At 43.7% G+C, this 12504-nt stretch overlaps 1 protein-coding gene across 1 annotated transcript in view; it reads right to left on the reverse strand.

Moving 5' to 3' along the window:
* Positions 1–479: 479 nt before the first annotated feature.
* Positions 480–12504, reverse strand: part of LOC104520552 (ubiquitin-conjugating enzyme E2 H) — a gene marked incomplete at both ends in the record, with an annotated part of 19263 nt that continues 7238 nt past the window's right edge. The window contains 2 exons of the mRNA XM_010162265.1: positions 480–532; positions 1228–1267. Of these exons, the coding sequence (XP_010160567.1) occupies positions 480–532; positions 1228–1267 (93 nt within the window). The remainder of the gene's footprint in view (positions 533–1227; positions 1268–12504) is intronic.

Genomic DNA, 12504 nt, shown 5'->3' on the forward strand with positions numbered 1-12504 from the left:
ATGACACTGCTGTGACAAACAGGAACAGTTTCTGGTGCCATCTTCTCTAGAAATGGGATCATAACCTTGTGCACAAAGAATACCAACTCAAATGCATGTACAAAACGTGGATGGGGTAACTGGAACGAGGTTTCACTTTAGATCCAATCACTTCTCTCTTTCAATGCTGAATCACGGCACAGTGCTGTTGTGCAGTTGCCAGACAATGCCAAGCAATGGATTGAGTAATCCTTTGTGAGGTTTATGGAGTATTTTCACCTCTCTGGCATAAAAACAGGTTATGAAAGTGTGTTCACATGAAAAATCTTATTTTTCACGTGATCTTGGCTCAGAGAGGGATTTAAAACTTCAGTTAAAAAAAACCAACCACAACACCCAAAAGTTGGCGTAAGATTATCTGTCCCCAGCAAGCTGTGTTATGTTAACACACCAAATACAGATGTTCACGTGGTCAGTTTTCAGGGAAATGCCAAACTCACCGTAGAGAGCTGTCCAAGTTTGATTGATTACATCTAGACATACAGTTCCTGACCTGAAACACATGGAAAGGATGGAATTAAACACAGTCACACTCAAAAATACTCTGGGGGTTTAATATAATCTAGCCCTTCCCTTCCCTTGCCCTGCCTGTGCCCCAGCATTTCAGATAAGCTATGAATTACCCCTCTCTTGCAGTTAATAGAGGGGCAGCCTTTAATTACATGAATCTTCATACTCTGCACAAAAGAAAGTGAATTGGAACCATTACTGAATCAGTTGGTCTGTGTGGGGCTCTGCTGGAGAGACTTGAGGCAGAGGTGGCTCCTCTTAACAACCTTAACTGAAAAAAAGTGTCAAAACATCTTATTTTTTGAAGAATTTTAGTACAGACATGAACTCCAGCTGAAGAGGGAGCTACGTCTTAGCCATCACTGTTGTTTCTAGAAAGCTGGTGTGATGCCAACAGGAGGGGGACCAGCAACCTTGAATTTTCTGTAAATGAAGCACGTTGCAAATTAAGAAGACATCTGCAAGAGTCTGTAGCATGCAGCTCTCTAATCTTGCCCACAGCTTGACCCACTCCCAAAAGTTAACTTGTGACAACATCTACCTCTATCAAATTTCCCACTCTGGATGTTTAGATTGATGAAAGCATGATTCAATTCATCAGTGAATTACTGTGAAGCCAAAACACTGTTAGAATTCGACAGACTCCTTAGAAAAACCCCACACTAGGGATTTACTTACGCTTCGTCAATGTTGGGATGGAAAATTTTATTCATGAATCCTGCAAAGAGACACACTGGTAAATAGCAGAAAACAGCCAAAGATTTCTTTTTAATTCTTTTTTTCCTTTTTTTTTTTTTTTAACATAAGAAATCTGGAATTTACTGAACAAGGATTCATCTGACTAGTTTAAAAAAAACCCCCAGCCTTAGCTATATATAGCTATATAACCTTTAAAATACACAGGCAACATTCTGACCCAAGGGTCCTCAGCCATTCCCTCAAAATTCAGCAAAACCCTCTGCTTACAGTGCAACTGTACCACAAAGGTTTTGTGGTTCAGTATTATCTCAAAAAGAACTGCCCATCAGCACAATCGAGCACCCACAGCTGATGATGTGTTTTTAAAAGCCGTAAGGATCTTTTGAATAAACACTTAAACACAAAAATTAAGCTCAACATTTGTTTTAAGACTGATTTTTTTCTTTTTTCTAAATATCTCGCAACAAAGACTTTTTATGAACTTGAAGTCGCAACATTTGTAAGTGATTCAGGGGTGCAGAGAGCTGGTGCTTCAATTTCTGCACCAATACAGCAATTAATCCATCAGTTTATAGCAATTAATTCATCAGTTGGTACCTCTGGTCTCCTAAAAACCAGCTCAGATACAAGGTGTAGAATGAGGAAGCTCATCTTGGCTTTGTCCATGTTTCAGACTTCTAGATTTGATAGTGATTTCTGTCTTTGTTCCAACTTGCAAATTAAATTGTTAAAAAAAAAACCAAACCCAAAACCCAACCCCGTGGTTTTAAGACTTACAACATCATGGTAGAAGATGCCTCACACTTTAAAGACCACATCTGATAGCAGGAGCTAGAGGTAAGCCATGTTCTCCACCTGCCTACTTGAACCTCGAGCTCAAGACAGATAGCACCTCAAAAACACTCCCCTCTTCCCCCACAAATAAGAGTTTATAAAACAAAGATATTAAAGGAATTCTAACACACCATACTTGGCACTACAGCCTGTGTAGAAGTAAAGCACATCCACCCCAAAAGCAAACTGTTTCAGATGACGGTTGTGAGCAGAATCCAGCTTCCAAACTCTTCCCTTTCCTTTCAATAGGAGGAACCCAATTACCTGAGTGTGGGATACGTTCCCAGTGCAGAACAGACACGGAGCAGGGATAGAAAATTGGGTTTTCCAGTTATTTCACTACCAAATGGATCAAGTATTCCTAAATACTTCTGCTGGCTTGGCTGAATCATTCAGGCTCAGCCCAGAAGAGCTGCTGCAACTCTTGTTTCTGTACCAGGTTAAGCTGCTTCTACATCTTAATGTTGATTTATTCTTTTTTTTTTTTCCAGAACTTAAAATAAAACTCTCTTTCCTCTGCTGTATCACCATCCTGCAGCCTGTAAAGCCCTACAAACACTGCCCACGTGGGAATCACACCTTCCTGAAGTCAGCAGTAATCTACTTGAGCTAACAACAACTATTTCTTCTGACAAAGGTCCACGTTTATAAAAACAGGTAAGAAATTTAGGTCTGGGATGTTGATTCAATTAATTTAAAAAGCACCTTCCAGCACTAAAAACACACAGAAGATAATTCTTCAGAGCAGTCACTGTTTACTGTTCAGCAAACTCCCTACCTCCACCACCTTCATCCAGCCGCGACGCTGCAGTAGCGCTGATTTACCATCCCTGCCCAAACAAGGAGCGATCACGATTTGAGTGACAGCATGGTTCCCATCTGGGCTATGAGCTGACATATGGATTTAACCCTCTTTCTTTCCATATATTATGACATAAATATAATTTCATGTTTATTTGTACCGCTCGGATTTTGCATAAATACAACGCGAGGCTGAAACGACGCCCGAAGCCAGAACAATCTCTAAAAGAAGAGCTGAGAAAGGCATAAACAATTCCACGCTAACAAGTGTCTTTCAGGAATACCTTGCCATGATTTAGCTTGAAAAAAACTGAAGCAGACTTAAAAAGGGAAGCTGGAGTTCCATCAAATATTTACATTATGGCAGCTCTCACGAGTTTAAATCGGGTCACGGATCCATTATGCTGGCACTGGAGAGCTATAGTCAGCACAGATCCTGATTCTAAATTCTGTCTCTCCCTTAGGGACAGGGGGGAAAAAAAATAGAAAAAAAGAAAAAAGTTAAGTTTCTGATAAAGCAGAATAGAAGAGAGGAGGGGGGAAGACACCAGGTAACAAGAATAGGAGAGTAATGTGTAGACCTGCTGAATTAAACACTCTTTGTAGTGGTATCTGGGATGCAGACTGGTTCTCTTTAACCCAGCTGGACGCAGGCATCCCTCTGCCTTCTCTCATTTTCTGATCATCTCACCCATTTCCTGGTACCTTCTACCACAGCCACCTGCAGCTGGTTGGACAAGGCTGTGCTGCAAACTCACCTGTAAGGCTTTACTTAACTCTTCATTCAGACACCTCAGCATTGAAGCTGCATTCGATATCCAGGGAGATGAGATTATGTTTTCCGCTCAGGCAGCTCTTGTTCTTGAGATTTGTCATTCTTCTCTGTCATCTTTGCATTCACCCAGGTAAGGAACAATCCCTTCTTTCACATTGTCCTTGGTCTCCAGCTTTGCAAATGAAACAGTTGCTCTTCAAGAAAGGACACAAACATCCTCTCCTTCGTTTCCCAGGTTGTTGCCACATCTTGTAACTCTTCAAGGTCCTCCCCAGTCTAATTCTCCTACGGCCAGAAACTACACAGGCCAAGAGCAACTCTGTTCATATCTTTCCTTTTCCTGACCTAGAAACAAGCTCAAACTATTATCTCCTTCTTTATTTGAAATGTAAAGTGACCTGCACTGACAAAGCACTAACGTTGCTCCAATAATACCGACTTGCTCTCTATTTATTTTTACAAATACAAAAGACAAAGCAAGTGTAAACTTCCACGTAAAAATGAAATTCCAACTTAAAAAGGAAGCCAGGAGTGAAAAAGAAATCCTAAACTGGCATAAACACTGGGGTAGGTGTATTCCATAGTCTTGAGTGCAGCACACTCAGATAAATATACCGTGTAGAAGTCCAGGTGAGCACTCCATGAAGAGTATCAAGGGACAGGCTCTTGATTTTAGGTTCCCACCATGGTCTGGAGCATGAAGCCAAAGTCACAGCCTGAGCAGTCGCAGTTCTCTGTGCTGGACCAGCTGTCAACACTTAAATTACCATTTTAAAACAATATTCACACTGAACCCTGGAAAAAAACAATGCTTAGGAGGAATCTGAGCAGCAGAGTGGCTGCAGTTCACCTTTTCCATACAGAAGCAGTGAGGTCCAGGATTGCCTCTGAGGGTAAAGCAGGGCTGCATAAAATCTGTACAGAGAAAAAGCCTTTGGGTGGCAACAGAAAAATCCTTCTACATCCACACAGGAGTTACACAACAGAAGGGGACACATCTGTTCCGATAGCAGAAGATGCTGAGACCAATATGCAGATGCTGACCTTCAAAAATCCTGGTATTTCAGTAATAGCCCTGGAGTAATCACTCTTTGGGTTGACAAAAAAAAAAAAATCTTTGAAGAGTAGCACATTTGTAAATTAAAAAAAAATCAGCTCACTGAAAGGCTGTCAATCTTCCTCGGTGCTGCAAACACAGGAGCATCCATAAAGCACCATCAGCTGGATGTATTCCAGGATGAAATCCTCACACACCAACCATGGAAAAGATGGGTAGATGGGATGTTCGGAGATATGGTTTAGTAGTGGACAGGTATGATTTGACTCGATGATCCTGAAGGTTTTTTTCAACCAGGAGATTCTATGATTCTATGGGTCTGAAGATCCAGGACACTCTGACTCACAGTTGGGTCACTCCAAGGATCAGGTCCTGAGGCTGAGTGATAGCTGAACCCACTCTCCAGATGAGCAAAACCACAGTGGAGGAACAGGGAGGAATTTCAGACTTGTGTTGATGTCAACATCTCTCTTGAACAGCTCCAGGCTAAAGGATAGAGCTGGAAGGTACCACCAGAAGTGACGTGTTGTCATGAGCATCATGAACTTTACCAGCAAGTTCTCCTCAAAGAGACAGAGTCCAAATACCTGGATATCTTCAGGAATGCTGAGGACTCTGAAGGTACCTCTTGTTGTCCTGTGGAGCAAGAGGTTGTTCCACATTGACTGTGCCCCTATCACTATGTCCATAGGGCTGGACTGTGATTTAGAAAGGGTGTCCTACCTTGGTAGAACCCCCATAGGATCATGGAATGGTTTGGGTTGGAAGGGACCTTCAAGATCATCCAGTTCCAACCCCCCTGCCATCAGCAGGGACACCTTCCACTAGACCAGGTTGCTAATCTACCATTCAGGTAGAATGGACTCAAAACTTGGGAGATAAGAAGGATCAGAAACCTGGGCTGGAGATTCCCTCCTTGTTCTTCCCACAGCTCCAGCTACACAATGCTTTCTGCACTCCTTGGTGCTTCTCCTCAAAGTCAGGAACCGGTTGCAATCCAACAAGCGGTGCTTCAAAAGGTGGCCCGTTGCTTATCTGAGCTCAAAGTACAGTCAACTTAGCTGGTAGGTTAGGTGAGAGGTCCCCAAAAAAGCCTTTCTTCCCTGCAGCACAGCTCTTCAAAGCGATGTCAATGCTGGTAGCCTTGTGGAAGCACGCAGGGAGGAGGAAAAGCAGCGTGCCAGTAAACACAGCACATCCCAGCCTCCTGGCTTTGTGTCTTCTTGCTCAGCATGGAGTCAGCTGCACAGCCTGACCACATCAGCATGAAAAACAAGAAGACTTCCCACCAGTTCTGGAGAAGATACCAGAGTGGAGCTGGTTTATATCTACTTACTCCTCCTCAAACTCATCACTGCTTGGTTCATAAGGCCAGCTGGACACTTCTTTACCTGGACAACTGTGACAGCAGATTCATTATCTGGATACTACTGTGGTGCCAAACAAAGAGCCAACAAGATAAGTGTTTATAACCCCTCCTGAATTTTCAGTGCAGCAAGACTGACAAGCCTCAAGATTTTTATTTTTAATGAGAGATTAAGGTCAAGTCAGGAAACAGTTCAGACTCTCCTGGCTGGTGAGGTGAGAAGATGGTTAGAGTCTCTCTGAAACAGGATGAAGTGAGTTTTAAACACCACACCAAACCAACATGGTTTGGGTGACCACCCAAAGCTCAGGGTGGAACTATCTGCACAGAGATCAGCACACAAAAGAGCTCATGTACAGCACCGAGAGGTCAAGAGCAGTAGTTTTCCTCTGCTTTTTTTTAAGTTATCTAATGGAAAAAGATCTCCCAAGTGTTTGGGCAGTGTTGCCAAACAGCCAGATAAGATTAGTCTAAACTTAATGTTTATTCCTTACCCCTTCCCAAACTCCCAAAAGCCTGCAAGGGAATGTGCATTTATTTTTTATTTTTTTCTATTTTTAAAAAGACATTGCACTCATTTCAGGGACTATCTTCTTGTGTAACTGATCACAAGCCCATCATGCACCACAGGTTGAGAAATCACGGTAGGAGATGGAGGAGAGGGGATGAGAGCAAGATATCTGCTCCAGTCCTCATAGTTCCTTTGCAGACTGGGACAACTGGTTTAACACGTTGCTGTTCCCCATTTGAAGGGCACAGGATCTGCCCACCTCAGAGATGCACAGGGCTCTCAGGTCAGCAAGCTCTCACTGGCAAAAGGCAAGGATTTCTTTTTAAAATTTCATAGAATCACAGAATGGTTAGGATTGGAAGGGACCATCCAGTTCCAACCCCCCTGCCAGCAGCAGGGACACCTTCCACACTAGACCAGGTTGTTCAAAGCCTCATCCAGCCTGGCCGAGAACACTTCCAGGGAGGGGACATCCACAACTTCCTTGGGCAACCTGTTCCAGTGTCTCACCACCCTCACAGTGAAGAACTTCTTCCTAATATCTCATCTAAACCTCCTCTCTTTCAGTTTAAACCCATTTCCCCTTGTTTTGTCATTAACTGCCCTTATGAAAAGTCCTTCCCCAGCTTTCCTGTAGGCCCCAAGAAATTATTATTATTTAAATAATTTAAATTTAGAGGTTAGGAGCCCATTCAGAGCTCTAACAACCGAGTCAAATATAACATTCTGCACTCACCACGGAGGCATTCACCACACGGCGGTGGCGTGAGGTGCTGCGTAACATCAGCTTGCTAACAGCAGAAGTACAACAGTTCATATGACCACACTCAAATTCTAGTAGCTTTTCAAAACAATACCATAAATAATTCTGCAGCAGCTTCATGAGGGAAAGACGAGGACAGAAAAATAAATATGGCAGAGCTGTAAAGTCTGGACCTCCTGCTCGAGAGTGAATCACCAAACGGTCCTCGCCTTCCTGTGTGATCTCATTTAGGTTCCTGCTTTGGCAGAGGGATTGGACTGGATGATCTTTTGAGGTCCCTTCCAATCCCCAACATTTTGTGATTCTGTGTGATTCTGTGATTCTTGGAAGCAGAAAAGCCATATCCACAAGCTTACAGACTGGTGCTAAGAGCAGCAATCTCTGGAAAAAAAAAACCCACACAGAACTAGCACAAAGCAATTGCCTAATATCAGTTCATCTCATTGCTTAGGTGGCACCATCACCTGATGCCCAGACTTCAGAGACTGGCACAGAAGGCAAGTGAATCTGTGCCAAGTCAGGCTGAAAACACCCACCCCATTTTGCCAGTCTGTTCCCATTCTCTGTTTGTAGCAGGGAATTTGCAAAGGGTGCACAGTTGTGCGTCAGACTGGAGTGGAGACAAGGATAAAAATTACCTTTGGGTGTCTCGTTTTTCTCCTTAGACAAAGCTAAGTGTATTTGAAAGAACAAGGATTTTCACCTGGCTTATAGGTCAGAATAAGGATCAACACACAGAGGGAAGAGCGAGCTCAGAATGGTCACAGGCGATAAGTGACTCATGAAATTCTAAGTAGCAAAATGTAAGGCAATCCAGACAGGAGCTGAAAGTAAAAATAGCAGCTGCAGTCAAAAAGAAAAATTAAGCACAGGCCAGGAGAGATCTGTTAAATCCTGGCTGGAGCTAAACACTGTTTCATTCCTGCACTGGCTGCCACAATCTCCCATTACATACATAAGCATATATATATATATATATACACACACACACACAAGCACTTCCATATGTTTTGTGTACATACTCAGCATTTTGTTTGGCAAAACACTTTGGAGAAAAGGTGAAATACAAATACAAGGTATCTGTAAATAACTGGGCCAGAGATGGAAAAAAAATGAGAACTGTGTAGAAATATATAGAAGTTATTTGAGAAATTCAGGCTCTGAGCATATCGTACGCGAACTCTGCGGCTGTGTCATTTGATTATTAAGGAACCAGAGTGACTCAGTGCTGGCCTAATATTTCTGCAGATTTTAGCAAGCAAATAAATGCCACTGTGTTTTCCAGGTAAGAGCTCAGGTTCCCAGGTTCACACGTTTTTACTGCTCCTATCATCTAAGCAGGGCAGGACATTCGCACTCTGCGCTTCCTCCCGTGTTTATGGCATCAAAGAATATTAATTTCTGGCTCCTGGCAGGAGTATGGACTGATTAAAAACATACAAAATTTACACAAAGTGTTCTTGGGAGCTCAGAACTTCAAGTACTTCACAACTCCCCTTTGTAAAAGCAGGAACAGACTAGGCAGAAAGTTCCCTTGAAGATATTGAATCCCAGAAGGAAGGGGAAAAGTGGTCAAGTAGTGCTGGCAGGGCTGCTGAAATCAGAAACAGCTCAAAACACAGAATTATAGACTGGTTTGGGTTGGGAGGGACCTGAAAGATCATCCAGTTCCAACCCCCCTGCCATCAGCAGGGTCATCTTCCACTAGACCAGGTTGCTCAAAGCCTCATCCAACCTGGTTTCGAAAACTTCCATGGAGGAGCAGCCACAACTTCCTTGAGCAACTTGTTCCAGTGTCTGACCAAAACCAGACATATTGTCTAGGAGAAAGCAAAAATGGAACCAAACACCTAGCAGGGGAACACTTTGGGTCCTCATAAGCACGTAGGGATATTTACATTAATTAACAAAAGCATTAAGAGCAGCAGCACTCATTACCTTCAGAAAGCAACTGGGTATTTTTCAGGAGTTGGTTTTGTTCTAACAAACTGCTCAAGTTCAGGAGGTTTGTTTCAACCCTGAAGATGTGGATATTTAGGGATCATGAGCATTGGTTCATTTCAATGGGAGTTAGTTAATCTCAATAGGAGCAATCAAGCCCAGAGGCAACATGGCAACCCTACATCTGGCTCCGTTTAGACCCGTGCTCTTCTAGGATGTGCATTTCCATTTTTCATAGAATCATAGAATCCCAGACTGGTTTGGGTTTGAAGGGACCTTAAAGCTCATCCAGTTCCAACCCCCCTGCCAGCAGCAGGGACACCTTCCACTAGACCAGGTTGCTCAAAGCCTCATCCAACCTGGCCAAGAACACTTCCTGGAAGGAGCAGCCACAACTTCTCTGGGCAACCTATTTCTGTTCACTATCTGTTTTTATTGTACATTATAAAGCTCTTGCTCATCCTGCACCAATATGGGATCTGTCTGATTCCACAAAGACCAAGCAAGGAACAGGTAGTGCCAGAAATACCAGAAAGGTACTGCAGGACATGACAAAACACTGGAAGCTCTCCCAGGAACTGCTCTTTTCACATAGATTCCAGGATGGTTTAGTCTTTAAGCAGAGGCATTACCTTCATCATCAGGACAGCTCCATCCCTAAGGCAACATAATTTGATAGACTACAACAATAATTACCAACCTGAGAAAGGCAGGAAATAAATGCCACACATATTTGAGAAGGGAGCTGTGGATGGGACAAGGGAGTAAAGATTTGGCAGGAGAAGAGCCACCACACCAAGTGAAAGCTTCACCCTCAAAGCTGAACAGGACCACCACTCCTTTAGCATTTAAGAAAAGGCCTGCACCTTTCTAGATGACAAATCTGGAACCCACTTTAAAAACCTTTTCTATTCAGGTTTGTCAGTCGCACTTTAGAAGAGAATACCAAGTTTTCAGGTACCTTATACTCAGAGCCATGCTGGGATAAAAGCAATTTGAACGGATTAGAAAGCAACTATTAGCAGTCATTTTTTTTCAGAAGCAGCTTTCTAGAACACATGGATATGCTTCAAGCCATCATGTTATTTGTCACAAAAAGCCCATGTCATGTTCAAGACTGCATTAAGATTTTTTAAGATGGAAAGAAAATTTTAGCCTACAGTAGTGGAAGAACAAGGAAAGCTGCAAGGACAGTGTTTTTGCTTTAAGCTTCAGCATGAAAGTGTAATTTATTAAAGGAAAAGAAACTGCTGGATTCTGTATTTTATACAAGTCAGTGACTTACACAGACAATTTGAACTCTGCATGTCATCACCGCAGCGGGAGCTACGTGGTGCTGAGAACAGAAGGGCTACAAACCAGCTACATAGAATCATAGAAGCATGGAATGGTTTGGGTTGGAAGGGACCTTAAAGCTCATCCAGTTCCAACCCCCCTGCCATCAGCAGGGACACCTTCCACTAGACCAGGTTGCTCAAAGCCTCATCCAGCCTGGCCTTCAACACTTCCAGGGAGGGGGCATCTACAACTTCCTTGGGCAACCTGTTCCAGTGTCTGACCACCCTCACAGTGAAGAACTTCTTCCTAATATCTCATCTAAACCTCCCCTCTTTCAGAGGGGTGCTCTTTCACATGTGTGCTCTAGATGATCTTCTGTCCATTTACAGGCTCCACCATCACTGAAATCCTTCACTTCCACCTCTTAGAGATCAGAGATTGCCACGGTAAATTTCTTCCCTACTAATTCCTACCCCTGTGTTATCCAGAGCTCAAGCTGGCCGAGGACTGGTGGGTTAGGACACCCGTGCTCACTGGAAGGCAGACCTGGGAGAGAACAGGATCTCATCTCATGACCACAAACTGGTCAATGCTCCCTGTTCAGCTGGGATGAACTTGCTCTGGAGCTATCTCTAACGCCAAAACCACTGGTATCAGGCACTGCACGCCGAGTCTGCCTCCCAGAGCAGCGGGACAGAGATCAGGCTGGCCCAGAGGAAGGAGCAGAGACGTCACACTCAGCCCTGGCTGTCCAGATAAGCTGGGCTGGGGCAGCAGAAATAAGAACCAGACAAAGAAAAACAAACCTCTTCCTGCAGCTGGTTGGGAGCTTCCCTGGGTCCTAGCATTCCTTTTGGTGCATCCACTCCTCAGCTCCTTCCTCCCTGCAGCAGAGCTGAGCCCTGCTTTGCTAAACCAGCTCTTGTCTAGCATTGTCTGTTTCTTCTCAACCTGAAACCTCAGCTGCACACTGCTTCACTCAGGAGGTGACCTGTGCTTCCAGGTGGTTTTCAGCCACTCAAACAGAGACATGTAGGGCAAGAGAAGCATGCTAGAAGGTCTAAGGAGTCCAGAATCAGTTGCAACACAGAGGATATAAGCAAGGTGACGGAGGGAAAGCTGCTGTACTAAAAGACAGCAAGAGCAACATTAGAAAGGACAAAGCAATTTGAGCAGAAAATAACTCCCCTCCAGACCTACCCACCACCCTCTCCAAGTTCCCAAAGGGAAAGGCCATCCTTGTGGTGTCAGTTCTGAAAAAGTAGCTGGGCCAACTCTGATCCCAGGCTGCCTTTTTCACTCCCTCCTATCCCAACCAGCACTAAACAGCCTCCAAACCAAACCATCAAAAGGTCAAACCTCCAAACCAAACCATCAAAAGGTCAAACCTACCACCTTCCACGCAACTAACTGGAGCCTAAATCAACAGCACCACGAATATACAAGAGCCTGGCTGATGTTTAGCTGCTTTGGCTTCACAGTCTACTGGAAAGAAAGTTTGGTTTTGCTTTAAGCCAGCAACTTTGATTTTTGATCCACACTGGAAGAACATCAGGAGAGAGAAAAAGAATCTTGAGTAGGCTAGCACCAAAGTAATTAACAAGAAGGAAAAAACTGGGGTTTATAGGTTTTCTGAGAGTTGTCTGCAGCCAGCCAACATTTAAGACTGCCAACATGACAGTAGCTTGATCTGCATCGGTTTGTGGCACTTGAGAAGTGGGGAGGGGAAAATGACTGGCACTAAATAACATCACATCTCGTAAACAAGTCTCGAACCTAAGAAGTTTATAGCAAGTTTCAGAGCTGACTCAAAAGGAAGGAAAAAAGGGTTCACATAGCTGCAGCAAGACCACACTGTTACTCAGCTGCATGCACATTTCTGTGGTTCAGTTGAAGTTTCAACAGAAAAAAAAAGGTAAAGGACGGCATA

Source organism: Antrostomus carolinensis, unplaced genomic scaffold (assembly GCF_000700745.2).
Source record: "Antrostomus carolinensis isolate BGI_N321 unplaced genomic scaffold, ASM70074v2 scaffold19552, whole genome shotgun sequence".
Classification (NCBI taxonomy): domain Eukaryota; kingdom Metazoa; phylum Chordata; class Aves; order Caprimulgiformes; family Caprimulgidae; genus Antrostomus; species Antrostomus carolinensis.